This window comes from Branchiostoma lanceolatum, chromosome 10 (assembly GCF_035083965.1).
Source record: "Branchiostoma lanceolatum isolate klBraLanc5 chromosome 10, klBraLanc5.hap2, whole genome shotgun sequence".
Lineage (NCBI taxonomy): Eukaryota > Metazoa > Chordata > Leptocardii > Amphioxiformes > Branchiostomatidae > Branchiostoma > Branchiostoma lanceolatum.
In genome coordinates, this window is record NC_089731.1 from 4,581,591 (window position 1) to 4,605,475 (window position 23,885).

General features: G+C 41.2%; 2 protein-coding genes across 4 annotated transcripts in view; one reads left to right on the top strand and one right to left on the bottom strand.

Annotated features, from left to right (window-relative positions):
- LOC136443097 (solute carrier organic anion transporter family member 3A1-like) lies at positions 1-16,214 on the top strand. Of its 3 annotated transcripts, none has more exons than XM_066440168.1 (13): positions 2-1,582; positions 3,131-3,255; positions 3,894-4,012; positions 4,926-5,051; positions 5,368-5,461; positions 6,558-6,776; positions 8,198-8,326; positions 9,464-9,625; positions 10,232-10,430; positions 11,614-11,809; positions 12,158-12,558; positions 12,926-12,990; positions 13,372-16,214. In XM_066440168.1, exons 1-13 carry the CDS (start codon positions 1,407-1,409, stop codon positions 13,734-13,736), a joined length of 2,376 nt encoding a protein of 791 aa, XP_066296265.1. In that variant the 5' UTR covers positions 2-1,406; the 3' UTR covers positions 13,737-16,214. The 3 variants fall into 3 exon arrangements, with proteins under 3 accessions (XP_066296267.1, XP_066296265.1, XP_066296266.1); XM_066440169.1 differs by having other exon boundaries at positions 3-1,582; positions 4,947-5,051; XM_066440170.1 differs by lacking the exon at positions 12,926-12,990 and having other exon boundaries at positions 1-1,582; positions 13,372-13,692.
- Positions 15,939-23,885, bottom strand: part of LOC136443098 (uncharacterized) — a 15,472-nt gene continuing 7,525 nt past the window's right edge. Inside the window, exons 4-13 of the mRNA XM_066440171.1 lie at positions 23,520-23,613; positions 22,839-23,063; positions 22,183-22,435; positions 21,523-21,680; positions 20,846-20,974; positions 20,176-20,344; positions 19,502-19,594; positions 18,964-19,080; positions 18,381-18,528; positions 15,939-17,858 (exon numbers count right to left, since the gene is read on the bottom strand). Of these exons, the coding sequence (XP_066296268.1) occupies positions 17,755-17,858; positions 18,381-18,528; positions 18,964-19,080; positions 19,502-19,594; positions 20,176-20,344; positions 20,846-20,974; positions 21,523-21,680; positions 22,183-22,435; positions 22,839-23,063; positions 23,520-23,613 (1,490 nt within the window). The 3' untranslated portion in view covers positions 15,939-17,754. The remainder of the gene's footprint in view (positions 17,859-18,380; positions 18,529-18,963; positions 19,081-19,501; positions 19,595-20,175; positions 20,345-20,845; positions 20,975-21,522; positions 21,681-22,182; positions 22,436-22,838; positions 23,064-23,519; positions 23,614-23,885) is intronic.

The window sequence follows — 23,885 nt, forward strand, 5'->3', positions numbered from 1 at the left end:
AAGGACCTATGAAGGACGCCAAGATCAACGTTAAAGATGCTCGTCGATGAAGGTTGTCCCCGCTATACCCCCATTCCACTTGGACGGCGGTCTCGCCGCGCTCCCTCCGCGCTCTCGCCGCGCTCTCGCCGCGCTCTCGGCGCTCTCACGGCGATCTGGCCGAATTGAGGTCGCCGTGAGAGCGCGGCGAGAGCGCCGTCCCAGTGGAATGGGGGCCTTAACAAATGGTAGATATCATTTCATCGATCTGTACTATAAGTGGAACTTCTTTGTAGGTCCACTTCGAAAGCAATGTTACCATGACGTTAAGATACTTGACATGGTTTGCACCACTGACATCTTGTAATCAGGTTGACGAACGGCTGCATTTTGAAGCACCAGCTTTGTCTGTCAAAATAACCGTGACAGGATAGCCTTTTAGGTAGATATAGACATAGAGAAGCAATGCAGCTGAACAGAAACAGGATATCGTCCACTTTCTTGTCTTTCCGGTCATTTCATGACCTAGTTTTTGCAGTACTGCCAGTAGGCCTAGGGTTTTTTTTACTAGCAGCATGACAAGATGGTTAAAACAATGGGCTCTCGGCCGGTGTTGGAAAGATTCACAGAGTCCTTCCATCAGCCAGAAAATCGAAAAACGCACATGCATTAGTTGATTGGGTTGCTTTGTTTGGTTGCAGAAAAATACAGCCAGGGCTTCCCAATAGCCGAAGGCTAATACAAACAATCACAAACTTTTACGACCAGAATACGACTAAAATACATGTAAACGCGCACACAAGATACAAGACTAGAATACATTGATTTTTCTTATACCAAACTATCACAAAACGAAAGCACATATCAAAAAAGAGTTACACTAAATCTATATTACAACTTATTACAAAGTCATTATTGGGGTAGGTCAGTCATTATTTACTGAGTATTTGTTGCCAAGTGATGTACAGAGTTTGTTTTTGAAGGAGCTGACAGTGATTGTTGTGCGGACGTTACTAGGTGGAGAGTTGTTTTCACTCGTCAGGTCAAGACTGAACGATTGAGGAGATATCAGACGGACAGGTAGAACCCTGTGTATGAACTAGGTCAGCCACATAAGTTTCCCAAATCTGTCATTGCTGCACAAACTGTAAACGGATGCTTCATGCTTCGCCTTCCGTACTGTCGCCGGACGACTTCGTACCCGCAAACACTCATGTACATTCTGTATAGCTAGGGTTATATAAAGGACAGGGATTCCGTAGGGACTATCAGTGTTTCACATGCCTGTAGGCGTGTTAAGCTGGCTCTATCACCCCATTCTTTGATCATACAGGGGACACGTCTAATGGCATTATCTACCGAAAAAGGCATACGTGTTTGTTATATCGAGCGTTTGAGGCAGAAAGTTTGACGCGGGAGAAGTAAAAATGAGGAGAGACGAAGACGAGACGGTGAAGTGCGGAGTGGCTTGTTACCATCCTAGGTGGGCCCGGAGACTGGCTAACCCCAAATTATTCTGTGTAGTTTGGTGTCTAGCCATCATGACTCAGAGTATCACTGGGGTCGGCCTTCTAACTGCAGTGCTGTCTACTATAGAGACCAGGTAAGTTGGGATTATCAGACGATGAGTACGAATTAGCATAATCATATTATTTGGTTTGACTGAATGACATATTTGTGCCTTTCTGTGGCTTGATAAAAATGGTTTATAAATATTGCAATCTTCTTGTATTGTTCAATACAAGTACCAATATGTTATTTTGGATCCAGCAAATACTTAGAATATTATCATTGTAGTAGTCTTTTGTTTGCTCCGAAGACGAAACATTTTCCTTGATGCATTCAAAATATCACTTAGTCTACTAACGTTAGTTTACCATATTCACGGCAGTTTGTCAGTTTAGAAGTGACACACATCAAACCAAGGAGTAACTCGTCGTTTTTCTCCCCTATAATATGTATTTTGTGTTATTTCTCTACTCCTGCTTATAAGAAAATATATTAATCAAAATGCACTGACAAAATATGCCAAGAAGGGACGTGTACTCAGAACAGGTGGTTAGGGCCCTGTCACAATTGTGCGTATATCATATACCATTGTTTGTTGTTTGCATGTATACAGTAGTTGTAGAAGACCTTACGAAAGTCGCTGTACTTTTGTCGTGTCAATAAAGATTTCTCTATCAAATGCGCGTGAGTTTAACATGTTTTGGGTTTAAGTAAGGTTTGCGGGGGAAAAGTTGTTTTTTACTTTGTCCACCGTTGTGCAGCCAGGTGATCGAACCTTAGCAATCACCAATTCGGCTGCAAACTTAACCTAAACCAAAAACATGTTGATACGCAACTCGTGCGGACTTGTATATACGCACACGTGTGACAGGGCCTTTAAAGCCCCCGTCACAGCTGTGCGTATATCCGTTGCGTGTGAGTTGCGCATTGACATTTTTTTCATACGCCGCCGTGCGCACAATACGTATCTCACACGCATCTCAATCGATTTGTGTAAGTTTTATGTACGCCGGCATACGCACAATACGGCCCAGTAGGCATGATAGTTTGGGGTATGAACGAAATTACGCATATACGCAAGTAATACGTTATAACTATTTTTCGATTATTTTGATGCATGTGTGAGGCTCATAAATATGAATAATGAAACGTGAGTCACATATTCGTCAAAATAATCGAAAAATTCCACAACTATGTGCGTACGGCTGCGTATTGAATTTTGCCCATACGTAACTCACACGTAACGGGTATACGCACAAGTGTGACAGGGCCCTAAGTTCCACACACACTTGTGCGTATATGAAAGTCCACATGGGATACTCAGTAACGATGTTTTGGTTTAGGTAAAGTTTGCGGTCGAAAAAGTAATCTAGCTAGCTCTTTGTGTCGATAGCAAGGCCTCACAATGGTGCGTTAAAGTACATGTAGAAAACACCTTCCGCGCAAACTTTACCTAGCTACAGCAAAAATGTTAATACGCAACTCATGCGCTCATAAATATACATACAAGTGTGAGGGGGCCCAAACATAGAGCGGCCAGTAAGAGACAAGACATAATTATCTTGCTATTATTACCTTCGCCATCATAATAAATGTGTATAAAGAGGTGTTTTTACGTTCAACTTGTTACTCCGTATCGCAGGTTCCAGCTTGAAAGTAAAGACCTCGGGGTGCTTGCCAGTGCAGCAGACATAGGGTGCATTATCGGGTTAGCTGTGTTGTCCTATTATGGAGGCAGACCCGGAGTGAACCGACCAAAAATACTTGGTAAGGGTATACACCCCGACCAATCGAATCACATGAACCGCATTGAAACTCAGATTCGTATCAGGCATTTCTCGACAAGTCGCTTTCTAACTTGCGTTCACGACTACATCTGACCAAACAAACTCGCCAGTGAGATGGTGGAAGGTGTCAGCTTCCAAAAGACGTTTTCAGATTGACAATTTTGGCACTTTGGAAGTGATTGAATCCACCCGCGATTTAACGCTTAGAGAAAAGTAGTAGAAACTAGAAGTTAAATCGCGGGCGGATTCAATCACTTCCAAAGTGCCAAAATCTGAGAACGTCTTTTAGAAGCTGACACCTTCCACCATCTCACTGGCGAGTTTGTTTGGTCAGATGTAGTCGTGAACGCAAGTTAGAAGTGATTTGTCGGGAAATGACCCATACGAATCTGAGTTTCAATGCGATTCACGTGATTCGATTGGTCGGGGTGGTATAGCGTCTATCGAAGGCCCTTCTACATTTTACTTTTTATTGTTCATTGTGTTTTTCATTGTCATCTATTTCAGTTTTCAGCAATATTAAAGCTGTTCGCTAGCTGAAAATCGGTAATACAAGCAAGCAAAATCGTTATATCATTCACATCGAAATGATGATAGGGTGATCTATTCACTGTTTAGGAATCTGTACATTGGTTTTTGCCATCGGGAGCTTTGCATTTGGCTTCGCCCACGTCATGACTCCTGCCTACGAGGTCGACTCAGGCGCTCTTACGAACGGGACACGGGATGAAGCCAAGGTAAGAAGTCATCATTATCATCTCGTCGTGTAGGTTTCACGGATGTTCATGGCAACAACGACTGAAAATTCCACCCTTGGTAATGGACACGATCATATACAGTCAGTTGTGAGATAACAGTCGACCGTCGCGATCGTTACCGTGTTATAGTCTATATTTTCGTGCCAGATCTTTATCAATTAGCAGCAAATTCTAGCGCGGCCAGCTTTTTCAACAGGAGTTCTTGTTTGACAAGGTCGACAAAACCGACCATCTTCAATGATCTATGGCAACGTTTCAGTAACAAGACAACTGAATTTTACTTGACAAATTTATAATTACTTCCCCTACATTCCTTCGATCGATATCGTATTCTGCAAATCTATCGTACATTTGCGGGGTCGTTTGGCGTGACGGCAGAGCGTTCGGCTCAGAACCAAGTGGTCCTGGGTTCGAATCCTGTCATGTCACCGATCTTTGCACTTGGAATAGGCACTCAAGTTGCACGACTTTCCTCACTCCACCCAGGTGTGAATGGGTACCTGACTTCGGTTGGGGAAGGTCGTATTGAGGTCACCTAGTGCATGGCGCCAAATGGCAGCCGCACAGTCCTTACCTCAGTTCCACAAATGTGTGGTGCAGTTCTGACCTTGGGTATCAGAAACCCTACACCAATTCAGCACTAGAAAGGCTGACATTGCACGGGTAATTTCTGACCAATAAAAAAACATTCGGGCGGTCAATCCCGAAATACTATTAGGATTTGAAAGGACTACACAACCTGTAAGATCAACAAGCTTCTACATTTGGAATTTACTCGTTCCTTTTTGAAATAGCACAAAAAGGGTAACGAGAGAGAGAAGGGGATTCCCAACAATAAAACTGAAGAATGTTACTTACTAATCTTTTTTTGTGTGTAAATTGAATGATCCAGGACCATGTGGTACTCTTACAGGACGTCTGCACGTATAATGGAACTACTGCTAACAAATGTGCAGCAAGTCAGGAATCATCAACTTCACCCTACGCCGGCGTGTTCGTCTTACTCTGTCTGTCACAGGTAGCACCATCTCGCAGTTTTTGTTATATTGACTGAGTGTAGTGCAGCAAGTACCATTCAAACGTTTCAGAGCTTGTTCACAACCGCAAGATCCGTGTGAATCCCTTTTGGTCATTTTAGTCACAAAACTGTTAGAGTGCTAAAGAGGTAAACCATTGTTATTCGCTGGTAAAAGAAGGTACATAATGTGGTGGATATGGTGCAATTAATCAAATAACTTTTTTTGGGGATAATACAATGAAAAATTAGGATAGATTGCACAAAGTGGTAATGTACACACAGTTTCTTACAAAATCATTGTTCTTTGCTTTGATAGTTTGTGTTAGGGATTGGCCTCGCACCCACCTACCCTTTGGGAACGACTTACGTGGACGATCACGTGACGAAAAAGGCCCTCCCATTCTACTTGGGTGAGTTTTATTTCTTTCCTGTTTTTCATTGAATAACTTAGTGCAGTTGTCGGTGAATATTTCCACCAGACATATTTACATTTTTTGTCTTAAAAGTCACTAAATTCATAATCATGAATTACTACACTGTATTTATCCTACCCATTCTTTACGTCGTCCAGCCTTTGCTTTTTTTAATTTTTTTTTTCAAGGTGTCAATCTTTATTTTGTGATCCCAGTAATTACAATATAACAATACTGTTGGAGATATCTATGTACAATATCAGTAACGTATGTCCACACTTTTACTGCAAACTTAAGGTTTTACAATGTGATAATCGTCATATTGGCTACATTTTCTCGAAACACTGCTAGTATTAAAGTCATGAACATGGACATGTTAGAAATTAGCAGTAACTCAAGAATAATGGTAAATCACTGCGTCTACTGTAATCAACAAACAATCTTACAACACTGATAATAGCACTGATCATAACAGTATCGTCTATGAAGGTGTCTTGGGAAGTACTGGTATGCCTTACATTATTCTCCTGACCTAAAGCATGTACAGGTTTAGTTACAGCTTTATTGTCCAGCCTTTGCTAGTCTTACTATTCTGTCACTCAACTGAAAATTCGATGGCCCGACGCGTTTGTGGGCTGGAAAATGACATTTTTGGCAGAGATGCGCCATGTAATCCCTCGATGTTCGTGCATGGGATTTTCAGAGATCGATTGATCGCAAGTCCTGGAGGCCCGCCCGCCGATTTTTCTGTGCGAAAATCGGGCGAATAACAAATTTGTTTAAAACCTTTGTTCATTCATGAGAAGCTCAAATCGGCCTGCAGGCCCGTTTTCATTCAGGCAATGAGGTAAGACTGGCCAGCGTCAGAAGGAACTGGTTGGAACTGACAGTCGACCGATGATGGTGATGAATGAGGTAAGGGTTAGACAAAAAATGTAACAGTATAAGTCAACTGTGTGAAAAGGGGCTTAAAACACATTTCTCAGACTTAACGGAGGCATCTTCCCACATCATCTAACATATTTAGCATTTTTTACTCCATTTCTATAACTAAATATTTCTCCAATCTGACGATAAACTGGCGCCTTTGCAGGTCTTTCGTACACGACGTACGGGGCAGGACCGACCCTCGGGCTGTTCCTTGGCGGCTATACCCTCAGCCTGTATGTGGATATAGACAAGGGGATCGACCCTGCCAGCCTCGGCCTGTTCCCGGGGAGCCCACTCTGGGTCGGCGCCTGGTGGCTCGGCTCCTTCGTCATGGCCGGTCTGTTGGGTCTTGTCGCCTCGTGGCTGCTTCTCTTTCCGGCAGGTGGGAGCTTCACGATCGTTCTCATTTAAATGTACACATTTTGTAATCTCCGTTACCGTTAGAAGTAAGACGTTCCTGGCATTAAGATATGCCACAGATAAGGTACCAAACTGCCGTTTTCAAAAGCTAGAAAAGTTTTAAGTCGTCATAAAAACTACAGTTTGACATCTTATATGTGGCATATCTTAATGCCATGAACGTCTTATTTCAATCGGTAACGGAGATTACAAAATGTGTACATTTAAATGAGAACGACCGTTCAACGTCATTTAGCGCTTGCTTGTATTACTGCCCGCACTATTAGGATGAAAGAAAGAAGCTTTTCGGAACAACCAAAACAATATTTCCGAGTTTTAACCATCTAGAAAACCCCCCAAAAAACACATTTCTACTACTACCGGCAGGTGGGAGCTTCAACGTCATTGAGCGCTTGCTTGTATTACTGCCCGCACTATTAGAATGAAAGAAAGAAGCTTTCCGAAACAACCAAAACAATATTTCCGAGCTTTAACCATCTAGAAGACCTAAAAAAACACATTTCTACTAATATCACAAAACCCACTAACCATTAAAACGTGGAACTTTCGTCAGCCATTGACTTCAAAGAAGACGTCAAACTCCCCAGTAATGTTGTATGTATGTACGTATGTATGTATGTAGAAATATTAGTTAGATGCGTAGAATAGACTCTTATTACCATAATTGTTACCCTTTCTGCTATTTGTACCCTTGCAATGAGCCTACGGGCATGAATTTGCCCAAAAAAAGGATGTAGCACACATTAGCACGTAAAGCGGGTATCTCACATTCTCACTAGACATGCACCGAATTGCGAAGGATAAAGCCCCCTTTCTCACTGAACCCGCGGGGCGCTGGCGGTACATTCAAAACGTACAAGTATAACCAAAAAGACAACAAAACACACAAAGCTTTAAAAGATTCGTTTTTTGTCGATGAAATTCGTTTGAGTGCTTTGTCAATTCGATCGGCCGCAGCGACGCCGCCAGCGTGCCGCGGGTCCAGTGAGAGGGGGGTTTTAATCTCCAAGTAGATATACCGGTGGTAAGACTTAAGTATCCAAAGGGCCAATTAGTATCCTACTACTGGCCATCGGTGCATTCGCACACAGAGTGATACAAAACAGCGCAAAAAAATTGTGAAATGGCCCAAATTGGCACCAAGAAGCTATATGGCATATCAAGTGTGTCAAATTTGTTTTACTCTTCTTCTACGACGATTAAAGGATTTCAAGTCTACTGCATTTCATTTGCATCTGCATATCTTGTCACTTGTTGCTAGTACACTAGTATAGATAGTCCGTAGTTGTTCTTATTCCATGTTATTTGCCGCACATTGTACCTGATGCAATTGGTGTGCAATAAACTTGACTTGACTTGACTATCTTGTCACTTGACCCTCAGAGTTAAAAAAGCCAAAGAAAGAAAGCAACGAGGTCGAGGAAGACGGGAACAAGATGCTGCCTGAAACAGAAATAAACGATCCCCCCTCGTCCTTGTACACGGCTAAAGCATTGAAGCAACAGGCAAAAGGTAGGTGGTTAAACGTTAGTAAAGCGCATCCCAGCAACTATCGAAAAGCATATCAAGAATCCATCGTAACAATAACAAGAGGAATATATCAACCCCTGAAGTTAAGAAAGAAAAAAAGAGATAGAAACAAGTTGGAACCAAGAAGTTTCAAAATCATATCCAGTTGCTTGAATGAGTAACTATTTTTATTTTATTTTTGGCAGATAGGAGCAAGAGATAAGGGGCCAAAATGTTCATATAACCAGCGACAAGAGGCTAGCCTGAGTGTCATCCTTGGCTGTTCAAGGGCTCCCATATTCCCCCTTCACACAAAAGGGGGAAAGGGGAGTATTATATACGCATGGGAGCCCTGGATCTAACATGGAGGGGAGCCCTGGAACTAACAAGGATGACACTCAGGCTAACAAAAAGCCCCTCTATATAAAAAATTAGTTCATTACTTACTTCTGTAAACATACTTACTTACTTATCCTCTTCGTCCCTTCTGAGACACGAGGCTATGACTTCTTCCCTCCATCTGGGTCTGTCCTGTGCCAGTCTTTCAGCAGTCTTTCTCCAGGACATACCCATGACAACCTTAATCGTTAATACAAAAACAGAACTTAGATGTAATTAAACGTATGCATGACCATCAATAGAAACTAAACTTTTGGGAAACAAAACTTGCCTAGTATTTAACATAGGTCCATGTTATACACATTGTTTTCATATATATGTTTTTTTTAATTTTATTTTTGAATTAGCTTTTTGCACAACAGATCTGATGCTGAATAAAATGACTCTTTTTACACAACCAAGAGATTAACCCTACGGACGTTTCGGTAACAATTTGTCACCCTATTCAAGGTAATTCTGACTGCTTATACATAATAAAGAGATGCATTCCCAAACGTAAAGTATTTACATATGTACAATCACAGGCGGTGACATCACTATGCGGTCCGCAACGTACAGAAGTGTAACACATACACAACTATCGATCAAAAATCAATGCAACGATTATCATCTATTTGTTAAGGAATTGCCTTGAAGAAGGTGACAGATGGTCATCGAAACGTCGGCGGATTAAATCTCTTGGTTGTGTAAAAAAGAATATCTTTATTCAGCGACTTACCAACCTGATGAAACTATTCACAGATATGATGCTGAGTGTGAAAAAGGTCTTCACCAACTGGGTGTTCACGTGCATCAACATGGCTTTCGTGTGTTTTGTTGCTGCGGGTACCAGCTTCAGCTTCGTCCCCAAGTACATGGAGATACAGCTCGGCATGCACAAGGCTCAGGCCAGCTATCTGCTAGGTACATACAATGAATGAATGAACTTTATTGCTCGACAATTGTACATGGCACAATGTATGGCAACAATAGCAAGGCAATCAATACAATACTAAGCTAGTCTATTCTATACTGAGAGCTATAATTACAAGAATATGGACATAAATGGCGCACTGATATATCAAATGTTTCTATCTGTTACAATACATTCTCTCTTTTGTAAAGCGCTACATATGTATTGGCCTAAATACTTAGATATGGTGTCGGGGCATGACATGAGTAGATTAAAAATGTTAGCCTCCGTTGCAGGCTTCCCCGCGGCGATTTTTCAACTTATCGGGGCCAGATTCTTTGGCTGGGGGGCTGTATCTGCGTGGGGACCGTATCTGCTTGAGGCCCCGTATCTGCTTGGGATCCTGTAACCGCTGTCAAGCAGATACGCCCCCCCCCCATATATATATGTATATGAATATATATATGTATTATGTATATTCCATTTCACCTCGTATCTACAATATATTCTATTTCTCTTTGTATCTACAGATTAGTCAAAACATTAGTCTTTCATTAGCTCTAGCGCTTTCACACATCATCAAAATTGCTATACAATCTTATGAAACTTATTTGCAGGAATGGTATTTCTGCCATCCGCTCTTTTCGGGCTGTTCGCGATTGCCATCATACTGAGGCGATTTCAGCTGGGCCCCCGCGGCTGTCTGTACATGATCGCTGGCCTGAACGTGCTGTCAGTCGTCGTGCTCATCCCGGCTGGCTTCATCAGCTGCCCCCGCCCTCCCATCGCTGGTGTAAACATTCCTTATGGACAGGGGTAAGCATTCCGCCCAAAGTAATTACTCAAGCAGCTGGATAAGATTTTGAAACAGTCAGACGTTTCAGACAGAATCCGCTATTTTTCGTCAGTGACTAATAAAGAAGGATCTGGTAGAACCAGGTTTTATACCAAAACTATGAAAACCTGGTATAAAACCTGGTTCTCCCAGATCCTTCTTTAGTCACTGACGAAAGATAGCGGATGCTGTCTGAAACGTCTGACTGTTTCAAAATCGTATACAGTTGCTTGAGTAATTACTTTTGGCGTACCTTATTAGCTGGATGTCTAACTTTCATCAACGTAAGGGTAAGTATTGTTCAATCTTTCTATATGACATCGTGTGGCGCAATCGGTAGGGTAAATCGCCCAGAACCGAGAGGTCCCGGGTTCGAAACCACCGGTATGCCCCGATGTCGTGCCCTTAGGAAAGGCACTTAACACGAATTTCCTCACTCCACTAGCCTCCTTCGCAGACTTCCTATAACAGCGGCGAATATATTGGGGGGGGGGGGGGGGGGGGCAAGGTTCTCTAATGCCGGCAAGGGAGTTGTGTAGCCAAGTGAGTTGTGTAGCCGAGGGACGACCGCCGTTTATATGGATACACAACTCCCTTGCCGGCATCAGAGAAACTTGCCCCCCCCCCCTCCCAATATATACGCCGCCGCTATAGGAAGTCTGCCAAGGAGGCTATCACTCCACCCAGATGTGAATGGATACCTTACTTCGGTTGGGGAAGGTCGTACTGAGGTCACCTGATGGCGCCGAATGCTACCAGCACTGCCTGCCATTGGACGGGTGATTTGGGAACAATAAACCATTTACTATTATTATTCATTATCCTTCATCATTCCAGGGCGTTGTGGCTCCTTTGGAGACACCCCTCCCTTGACAGACTCCAGTCTTTTCTACATATCCTTGACGTTTAAAAAAGTCAGCATAGCTACATTATCCTTGTAACTTGTCATTGGCATGTTAGCTTTGCCGGGAATCACAACGTAGTGTGTACTACCTAACAGCAGAACGGATGTATGCATGTATAAGAGTCATCGCTCCAATCAGGTATAGAGCATGACAGCATTCAGATTTTTAGATAAAATAAGGAGATTGCTAAGGATACAGTATTGGTCTTCAGCAATAAAATGGAAGAAAATACTAAAATCGACCATTGTTGTCGCTGCAGTTTGTATGCCAATGTCACTCTAGGCAGACTCCCCGGTGGCATCGCCCTAATGTCTCCCTGTAATGCGGACTGCGGCTGCCGATTGGACAACTACCGGCCGGTCTGTGCGTCTGATGGCATCACTTACTTCTCGGGCTGTCACGCGGGATGCCACGAGAGTCACAGCGTTCCGGGGCCCAGAGGGATGAAACTATCCGTAAGACACCTCGTCAATTTTTTTCATTCAATTTGGTATCATCTCTTCCTTCCATGAATAATCTGTGATCAAATTTTCAAGAAAAGGTTGCACTTCGTTGTCCCAATATGGTACATTTCAATGCATTACTCCATGATTCACAATTCATATCTTATTGGTTAATTCTCCTGATGAAGAAAAGTTAATGAATGGCGGAGCCAATGATACGACAAAATGTCAAAGTTTGAACATGCTTAATAGATACACAAGTCAGCTTGAATTATGATAAAACTGCCTTGTCAGAAAGTCAGCCAGTTCAGAAAGTATTCGTTAGCTTCATGTAGGTCTTGTTTGGGGTCGTAAACACAGAACTACTCCAACTGCGGCTGCGTGAGATCCCGACTGCCGAGCATCACGGGAGGAGGTACTAGGCAGCTTGCTGGTACCCAGGCCGTTATGGCGGCCTCGGAAGGGACGACTAGATATTCCGTCTGGTCGACAGCGGATTCGGGACTCAATGAAACAAATGGGGCTACAGTTCCAACAGCAACTTCTCCTAATTTCACTCAGACCGACCTCGGCAATGTTGCCGTGATTTCAGATTCAAACACCAACCCTGCATCTTCAGTACAAATGAAAGCGGACATGTCCGCATTTTCCATTCAATGTCCGACAAAATGTAACGCCTTGCCACCCTTCCTTGCCCTTTTGACACTGAATTTTATACTTCGTGCCATGTTTCCTATGGCAATCATCGTGTGCAGCCTAAGGTGAGTATATTCCTTAAGCTACTTCTTTTACTTTGTAGTGACAAACAGTTGCCTGGCATACACTAGAAATCAAAACAATATATTCTATTTTTGTAGTACTGTACTGTAAACATTCAAGTTAGTAAGTAAGTCAGTAAAAATGAAATAGAATGTATTCCGTAGTGATGGTTTTCAGTCACCCCTTTGCGGAAATCCCAATATTTCGAATGATGTTTTCATCTCAAAAAAACCTAACTCTGAAAATAGGGAAATCACAATGTCTTGTTTTATTGTTTTCTTGGTTTATACTTGTGAGTTAACGATACATTTTTTGACATTGCTGTTTGTTGTCGAATGAGTTCGTTGAATGTTCTTTAACCTATATTAGGGTCCTGTCACCTGACACCAAGACTTTGGGTGTTGGACTCCAAAGCCTGATGACTAGACTGCTTGGTATGTCCCAAAAAAATTGAATATATGCATGTCAGGGTAGAGACTCTGATCTAGCAGAATCAGCATTACTTCCGGTAGAGATTCTGGGATCGGACTTTCTGTCGACAAAGGCTACGATCAGAATCGCTACCGGTGGAATCGCCGATTGTACCAAATCTGAGTCTGTACCTGACATAAATGATATACATATATGTATATATATATACATGTATGCGTATTTGTACATTTATGTACATGCAGGTATTTTGTACGTGCTTATATCACTATTGTATTTCCATAAATCAAAACAAACTGTGCAGCAAGTCAATCACTATAAAACGAGTCAAAAACATATTGAATACTTCTAAAACAACCTTTTTCCCCTGTGTTTGTTTTTTCCAGGCCAAATACCGGCGCCTATTTTTATTGGAGCCCTGATCGACCGGTCCTGCGAGCTGTGGTCCTCCAGCTGCGGCGTGCGAGGCGCCTGTCTCCTGTACGACATGCCGATGAACCGCTTCATGTTCATCGGGGTCCAAGTCCTGCTCACATCTGTCACCGTCGCGCTGCTCCTAGTCGCTATTCACCTCTACAACCGCCAAGAGGCGGCTAAGGGGAAATCTCAGGCTCCAGGTTTGACTACGAGGGACATTGCTACATCGATGGGGTCCTTGGCTGCCTCCATTTCTTCACTGAACAACATCGGTGCGCGCAGCCATGACAGGTACACACGGGAACGTCTGCATGATCAGTTAACCGACTGCTGAATGAGAGCTAGATCGTGGCGTGAAATTTGTTCCTCGTCAATAATCATCATTACAAAACATCAGGAGAAAAAGAAAGAAAACAGAAGCTTTACATGTACTTTTCGTCTAATTGACTTCGCCAAGAAGTCTATGTTTTGATGCTTGTCTGTGTGTCTGTTAGTGAACAGAATAAGTCGAGAACGCCTGGATGGATTGTTGTCGTATTTGGTGTGTTGATGTGTATGTGGGAAATCTCAAGATGATTAGATTTTGGGCGAAGTACTTTGCATAATTAACGAGAAAAGTGTAAAAATGTGTTATATTGTATGCTTGAGTATATGTTATGGCTGGGACGTGTGGCGGTGTTGTTTCGAGGGGTCAAGGATAAGTGGTAGGGGTCGTAGGGGTGGTAGTTGTCATGTGGGAGGCAGGAAACTTAAAAGTTGCTGAGACAAATTGGCTTGTCACTCAAGGCAGTGGTATGAGAAAGGTAGCAGCATAGCAGATAGTGGTGTGGAATTTGGTGGAAGCAGACCAAAATTGGATATACACTGCCTTACGGAAGAACAATATCAGTAGTCGTGTGTCACAGCATGGGGATAGGACGGTGTTCAGGGTAGGTGAGTTAACCATGTTATATAGGGAAGGAAGAGGTGATTTATTAGTATACGTCATACTGTATGGTGTAATGTAGTATGGATACGTATTGCTGAAGAAGTATTTGATGAAGGGTGGATGTAATATAAATAGATATCAACTATGCAGATGAAGACCTCATTTGCATAATTAATGAGAAAATACTATAACTCAAGGTGGGTTTAATGGATGGTCATGATTTTTGGTATGTAGATAGCTTACGTGATGCTTTGTATGATTAGATGATGATTATGCAAATCAGATTCTTATTTGCATAATTAATGAGGTAATTTCAAAAACCCGCTGTGTTCCATGATATGTGGACAAATATGTGACATTTGTAACCGAGGAAGATAGGAATGTTGATAGATAGAAAATATGCAAATGTAGGCCTAATTTGCATAATTAATGAGAAACTACTATAATTCCATACTAGTAAATGACGGACGGCAATTTCATACTTGTGGCATTTGGAAGTTGTGTGAATGTGGACACCATTGAATCAATTATGCTAATAAGGACCTCATTAGCATAATTGATAAATGTTAGCATAACATTCTTTGTTAAGCTCATACTTTGGACAGCTAATGTTATTTGGGTGAAGACGATCAACTGGTATGATTTATAATTGATGAGAAACACTCCTAATACGTTAGTCATATTTAGGTTAAAATCATTTGGCGAAGGTATGAGGTCGTAGAACTCTTGTTCCTTTAATGATTATGATGCCTATATTTTGTATTATATACATATATTTATGATCATGTCACATTATTTACTTTGATTTTATGTTTTACTGTTTTAAATCGCATCCGTTTATTATGACGCTGGCTTTTCGGCCTATAGTTTGTATTATATACATATATTTATGATCATATCACATTGTTTACTTTGATTTTATGTTTTACTGTTTTGAATCGTATCCGTGTATTGTGACGCTGGCTTTTAACCAAGCTAGGATCAATATGTAATGTTTCTTCTGTTGATTACCCTTTTTAAGTATCGACTAGTACACACCAGTTCATCATTCAATTAAGATTAAAAATTACATCATTGTCATTTGGTATTACTTCTGGGTTTCCTAATATACAATGATTCCGTCATTCTATGTTGACCTCTGACCTCTCTGCTTAGTTATAAGTTCATCATATCTGATTTTGTTTAAATGTCTAACAATCGTATTAGTTTTTTCCTGTATTTGATTTAATCATAATGTTCCTGTATTTGATAGAATTGTATTTAATGTAGGCGGACTCCATTAAGATTAGTGTAAAAATTGTAAAAGTGGTACACTAATGGAGATCTGAATAGAACAAACAAACAAACACACTGTGATTGCCTAAGAAACAAAATTACCAATGTCAAGTCACAAGGATAAAGTTATGTTGGGCAGTGTTTCATAATTGATTGATTAATAATCATATATATTTTATGCAACATCATGTGTTGAGGTGTTAGTTTCTACTATTTGTTTATCTAGCTATGTTTTTACGACTATGCTATTCAAACGATGTATTTTCAGTCAAAGAATGATCTTCTATTTAGCAAGAACCAACACAGAAGCAAACAAAATCTACGTATACAGTCTTTCATGTTCTGCCTTTTAGTTCCTTTTTCTTCTTCTGAAACGTACATATTGCACCAACCCAGCAGCATTGAAGCCTTGTCCGACTCCGTACATGATTATTCCAGAAGCCTGTTCGTTCTGCAACATTTGTCTTTGTTATTACATATGCATTATATTACTTTAAAGAATCTCAAAGATGCAACCTAAATGTATTGAGGCGCTTATTTCAGTCTTATCTGTGAACACACATTGACCGGAAATCATTACATATTCAATAAAATTGTGGTTTTAACGTCTACATAGGGTCTATTTTTGAGTGTACATTAAGATGACAGTATATCAATACAGACAACTAACACATACATACTTAACATCCATTAACATTAATCCAACAGGGTTACGTAAATTCGCCACTTTGAAAAAACAATGTGTTTGAGAAATCTCTAGTGCAGCACTTTCCAGTAATGCACAGTTTAGATGTACAGGAGTGCATTATACTGGGGACGTTTGGTTGGAGATCTGTTATTCTTATCTATTGATTTATAAGACTCATCCATTACAGAAAATGGAGGGGGAGACAAAACAGTTACTCACCTCTTCAAGTTGTCTCCCCCTTAACGAACAAAAAGCAACATATTTGAAATAAGAAAACTATACAAATTACCACTTTTAACTACTATTTACAGTGAAAGTATAAGCATGTACTCTCGCTGGGATGCCCAAACACCGGCTCCCGACCCTCCCGCCTTGACGTGGTGCGTAAGCATGTAAATCATAGCATATGTACAGGATAACAAAATATGTTAGGGCATACCTTTTCAGGGTGGCGGAATTATGTATCCTGGTAGAATTATGTTACATACAGTCATCAAAAATAATCCTTACTTTTCAGTACTTTTGCACAGCGTTTTAGTTGTTAAAATTGCATTCTACTTTTAGTCGCTCATTTCTACTGACAACGATTCCACATTCATAAAGAGGAGGGTAACTTGCGAGAGGATTGTCTTGTCATTAAGTTGTGGCCGCGTGGCGCGTTGGATACACCCGATCCCTCGATCTCGGAAGTTAAGCAACGCGCGGTCCGGACAGTGCTTGGATGGGAGACCAACCAAGGACGTCCGGATTGCTGTAGCCTCACGAAGCTTTCCACGAAATCGTCTTCCGGGAGGGACGTAAAACGGGGGTCCCGTGCTCGAGGAGGTGCCTCGAACACGTTAAACAGCCTCATTACCCTACACATTGGGTACCTGCCTGTGGCACTGGCTGCAAATACACCTGATATTATAATCCTGATAATCACTGATAAGCGTGATACGTCACGTGATAATCACGTGACTGTGAACGCCTTAAAGGCATCCGGAGCATTTTATGGCTTGAAACTTGAATGTCATTTCTACCGATAGTACGTTTCAATAACACTTTACCATTAATTACATATCAAAATTAAAGGAGCAAAGATACGATGTCGTTGTGTCGTGAGTACTGATAGAAAATCCAAGCCCTAATAGACTGACCCTGACTGTCCATCACAATTAGCGAATCGGCCAATGAGAGAGTGACTTCATGTCCGTCAAATATTTGCATATTTATATTTTAATTTTGCATATCTACGTTTTGACGGCAGTGGGCGGGGCTATGGTATCTAAAGTATTTACAGTAGGCGCGTGAAACTAAAAGATCACCATGTAGATTATATTTGTGCCGTTTTTGCACACTTTTGATAAGAAATCCGAACGCAAATGTGGTAAATAGTGGCATTGATTGTCAATTTGATAAAGATTAAAGCAACTAGAATATTGCCAGTTTTCAAGTCTCATAAAATGCTCTGAAATGTCTTTAAACGATCCCGGAAGTGTAGACCTGCCGAGCTGTCACGGGTAACGGGGAGCTGGGGTGTCTCGTTCGTTCTCGCGTGGTTGTGCGCGTGAAGGATCCCCGACCTGAAAAAAATGATAGTACTTTGTTTATTTAACAGTATTTCTTTAACAGTTGTAGCTGTAACGTATCTTCGGTACAGACCACACTGCACTGGCGGCTATTATAAAAGGGCTATAAACAACATACAATAAATGTTGTTACAATGCACATTTAAACAGTTATAGCTTTTACGTAGCTTATACAAATTATACTGGTATACACAGGATCAAATTTTCGACGATTACTGTCGCCTTCTTTAGGATCAATAATGGCTATAATCACTTCCAAACGTTAACGCGAGAGTTACAGACACGTGACCTTAGTGACACGTGCCTTTGCGGATACCTGACGTCAGCAATTGGTCAAACGTGCCAGGAAGTATATAACGCCCACCGTCTCTGTTGAGTATGATGTATATGGCCTCCTCCTTAATACTTCTCATAAAGTAGTCCTATTAGTGTTCCTGTTAAGCTTTGTCTTATGATTAAAACCAACACGGATGAGCTTCCATGGTAGTTTGAGAAAAGAATTACTATAGGTTCCACCTGTTGCGTTCGGGAGTCTCTCTAACAGAGTAGTGGTGGACCGCCGGGACAAGACAGGGGGCGCTGTGACGGACGACTCTGACGTCACACTGCTGCGTCGCGACCTTGAACGGTATGACCCTTCTGTGGTGGGAGTGGTTGGGACCGGCTAAAACAAAGTAGAAGGGAATGATTAATCTAGTGTTACATAGGAATACAAATCATATAAAAAAAGCTAAGTTAAAAAGAAAATAATTTGGAATGAATTTAGTAGTGAAATAAGTAAATTGCATCATTAAAACTACTGTATCCTGGCGTGGTACAGGATCATGTTCCATGTGTGGAGTCCAGTAACTCCAGCTACACTCTTTGATTTAAAACAAAGAAAGAGCGAAAGTCGAAAGGGTTCGATATTTTCCTGTGTTTTGCACTTTGTACATGAAAATTTCTGTCACGTCGCGTTAGCAATGGATGTATTAGAATAATGAGGTACAGTACATGTATGTATGGCAATAGTGTAACGGTATAACATGAGATTACGGTACAGAAGTTAAGTGCTGTGGCAGACACGGAAATATGTTTTTGAAAAGAGTGAGAATCGTACCGTTCTTGTCCTGGGAGTGTCCGGTAGACTGACCAGGGAACTCTGGGAACTGGAGCGGGACAGGCTCTGTGAGGAGGCGCGCCGGCGTAACATGGCCATCCGGGCTTTCCTCTTTACCTAAACACACAAACAAATGATAGAGGAAATAATGAATTTTCAGAAAATTTGTCAAACAATTTAGATGGCCATCCGGGTTTGTCTCTTTATCTAAACACAAGCATAAACGACAATCGAGAGCTAAACTTTTCGAAAACTTCAAAGAAGAGCAGAAACACAAATAAAAAATGTTACACATGTGCTTAGATTTGAAGAAACATTATTCAAAATTTAACCTTTTGAACCAGTCGCTGTGTTCAGTCTATTGACTAATAGACTGAACACAGCGACTGTGTTCAGTCTATTGACTAATAGACTGAACACAGCGACTGGCTCAAATGTGGTAGATGCTTCTAACTCATTATAATGAAAGAATTAGCGTCTACAAATCTTATAACTATCATCATAAGGAAATAACAATCAAAAGTAGAATTAATCATACCAATTTGCCTGGTCTTTGGTCTTTTTCTTTGGTCTCCGTATCTGACTTGTCAGTTTCCCTCTCTGATTCCTCTTTTAGCTTTTGCAGCTTGTCCTACGATAAGCACAGAAGGAAGATGAATTCAACACACCGCTAAAAACATATCATCATGCTTTTCGAAAAGGCTCCACCCTTGAAACTATTAATTACATACTTTATTTATTTATCGATTTATCAATCTTTAGGGTAGTCCCTTCAGTTAACAAGTAACTGATTTCCAAGGGAGCCCTACAGGTCCTATGCTAAGGGTCCATCATACCAAGTTCCATGCTTTTACCCCAATTTGGGCAATATTTTCTAGCTATATTTGGCAACGATCGCCTAGACTACATCTGATCATGCACATAATCCCCTGTCCCTTGGTGTTGAGTAGAAAGAAACTGATGAAATATCAAACATTTGGGATTTATATTGCAAAATGCACTGTTTTCGTTTGTACTGCTACAGACCCACTTTATGTTTCTAAAGGTTCCACCATTTTGTCTCGTCATGTAGGCTTTTCATTGATCATGTTGATCTGACTAGTGGGTAATTGGATCTTTTAAGCATTAGCATCTCTGTGTGGTTCACAGACGTGATCCAACATAACGTCAAATAAAAAGCCTCCACACCAGCAATTGCAAGGTCTCACACACCTGGAAACTCTCGCGAGACTTCTCCATTCTCTCGCGGAGTTTCTTCTGCTCCTCCCGTCGGTCACTTTGGTAGCGGCCCAGGCGCTTGCGCAGAATCATCATCCTGAATCTGTTGACGGCCAGTAACTCTTCCGCCAGTTGGTGTTCGTCATGGATGACCGTGTGCCACCTAGCGAAAAATCAACAAATTGCAGTTATTAAACTGACAATGTTATCCGTGTAATTACATGTATGTTCAGGAGAAAATCTAATTTTCATAATCAATGAGAAAATGTTATTGTTCCAAGGTAGTAAATGATGGAAGTCATGTAAACTAGGACCTCATTTACACAATTTGTGAGGAATGCGACAATTGCATTCTTTACTAAGATAAGACTCATACTTTATTATTTTGGTAAAGAAGATAATCAACTGAATTAAGCTATGCAAATGAGGACCACAATTTCACAATCAATGAGAATTCTTATGATATGTCACTTGAAAAGACATTCGTCAAACGTATGAGGTCGTACAACTCTGGTTAGTCGGTCGGTTCTAAAATTTAAAAAAAAATGTATCATCGTGTTTTAATGCTTCTTGCTTAGATTATGGAGCAAAGAGTGATGATGCACAAGAAACACTAAAAAATCCCTTTGAATCTTATATAGCTATGTCTTCAGATGATACGTACTTCTCTTCCTCCTTGTTCCCGTCTTCGTTGGTAAGAATAGATAAGACAGTAGGGGATTCGTCTTCTAGAGGCTCCTTAGACTTTGTCATCTTGCCTACTTCATCTTCAGAATCCATCATAGCCTGCCTCCTAAAATTAAAATTAATGAAGACATTGATATGGTACATGGTTAAGACACGTGCCGGCATAGTACTAGTTACATTTAACCTTGAAATACACTGCCCTCCCCCCCGTCTTACAAAGGCCACGATACTATATACCTTTACCTTTCAAAGACTTATTTAGGCGTGATTAGTCACGAGGCACACAATGAATGGTTATCTACCCTTTTTCATACATCTTTATTCAACCATACATTAGAACATAGCACAACTATTACAACACTTTTACAATTTCACAGATATACAGTTACATATTGTTACAGGGGCCAAGCGTCAAACCTGTGTACGTCAAAGAAACCCAACACACTTAACGAGAAGAGTAGGGGTGACCTGGTGTGATTGGCCAAAAGGGCGAGCTGTAGCGAAGTCGTACGGCACTACCACTATAGCTACTTGAAAAAGCATCATGCTTCACCTCAAGTGAGGATGCCTTGAAACGAAACGAAACGAACAGGGGCCATTCCCACTACCTTTCTTGGCTAGGACGTGCTCCCCAGTTACATAATGTAATCTAACCTTGCATATGATGATTCCAAATCGTTAATGGCCTCCGCCTTGAGCTGCAGCGCCCTGTCTGAGAAGCCCTGGGCCTCCAGCTCGCTGGCGGCGAACCGTCGCCGGAACTCGTGCGTGGACTCTATGGAAGACACCGAGCTAGTCGTATATCCACTGTCCTGTTGAGTTGTAAAATAAAATAGAAAGACAAAACGGTCTGATAAGGGTCCAACTCTTTGTTAGAAACCAGTTCTCAATCTAAGTAATTAAAAATTAAAACGCTTGTGTTGGGATGACTACCAAAGTTTACCAAGTACAACGACTAAGTCATTACGAAAGGCTAATCTTAAAATGCATGGTGTTCGTAAGGTTCTTGATTAGCTGATCATTTGCTGTTAGCGCTAAACACTTAGTACGTGTACTTTTTTTCATATATCTATTTTGTGTGTTTTTCACCTTGTCCATGTCAGAGGAGTAACCCGTAATATCATGATACTTTTTGAAAACAAAACGCCCATGTTGGTATATTCGGATGATCAAAAACAAGGCTTTCTACGACTCGTTGAAAATAACGTTACCAAATAAGACGACGAAGTCATTACCAAAAGCTTAGCTTAAATTGCAAAAGTGTTCGTTAGGTTCTTGACTAGCTGACCATATCTATTTCGTATGTTTGTTCACCTTGTCCATGTCAGAGGAGATGATTGTCGACGTCTCCTCTGACGAAAACGCCCATGATGCATCGCTTTCTGATCTCGTGCCCAGGGTAATCTTGGTGAGAGGAGTCACCGCCGACTTGGGCGCCACCAGACGCTTCTTCCAGAGCAAGTTCTCCTCGTTTGAACCAACCATCGCTGCCGGAGCACTCTTCGATCTCTTGCTGAAGTATTTTGATCTTGACGGGTAATCAGTGTATATTCTTAGATACGTTGGACTGCAGGAACAAGAACATGGATTACAGCAATGTATAGTTCAATCTGTTTATGATATAGGTTATAACGTTACATGTAGTTTTAGGATTATCAGTTTTGTGATGAATTTCTAAAGGGCACATGTTTTTGCTGAATCTCCTTTGAAATTTACATCTATCCTGAAATAACTAATACCAACCTGTGTTGGTTTAGCCTGAGTTGGTTTTCAAAAACCTCTCTCTAATTAGATACTCCTTTAATAGAGAAAAGAGATACACAAATATTAGTCTGTGTAATGCAAACTCCTCTGTCCAGGGCTGCAAAGAGGGCCCTCCCCGCATTGGGTTGGGGGCCATATGTTGGACCGGCCACTATAGTGCGATTAAATCAGGCTCCATGAATGTTAATTAAACCAGCTTAACTCACGTTGAGTCAGACGCTTTCCTGGTGACAGTAAGAGGTCTGCTCTCCTCAGCCGCCAAGTTTTGACCAGTTTCCTTTTGCACCACCTGCAGGGTGCCGTACTTGTACAGCCGCCAGATGGCGTTGTCGTAGCCATGTTCTTTTAGAACGTCGTCATTGTACACCGTTTTCCGATGACTTGTAAGTAAATTGACAAGGGGCTCCTTGACGATGGAGGCGAAGTTTGTTCTATTGGGCAAAAAAAAACATGTCATTTTGCATGGCGAAGACAGAAATAAGTACAGCTTGTAATGTAATGATGCTAATGTTCGAAAGCTACTTAACAATAGTTATCTACCTCAATCTATTTTCCTATCATCATCAGATGTTGAGAGGTCCGTTTGTAACAAAATGGGAAGCTGGATAATTACTAAGACCATGACTTTCAACATCTGCATGACGATTCAAACTTCCAGTGATTAAAAATCAAACCAAGAAACCCAAACTACTTCAAAAACTACCGACTAACAAATGCATTGATAATGTTACAACCGAACTTACCAACAAACAACCTAACCGACTTGCAGGAATTGGTACATTATGCTACTGACTGTGCTTTCAATATTCTAAGCACCATTTATGATGGGTATAGCAAACCGTAAGAGCTAAATTAGAAATATATTTTTGTCACAATCAGAACCTCACCTATTGATGATGAAACAGGACACGCAGCTGAGAGTTACGATACTACAGGAGCTGTCCACGCCGCTCAGGAATCCCTCCTCGCCGAAAAAATCTCCTGGCAAGACAAAATATGCCCTGTGTTAGGTTGCCTCTTTACGTACAGAGCGTATTAACAAGAGTTCATCAGTGCTCCGGTCGAATTATGTTTGCTTCCCCACAATGTACAATATCATGTACTTTTAGTGAAGTGTAGCTCCAACAATTTCGAAGATCTTATGACGTTTCTAAATGATCACAAATCCCCATGAAGTGCCTTAATTAAGCTCTAAAGAATATTGCAGATCAAATACTTACAAGCTGTGTAGGTTTGAGTTGCTACTCATTTGA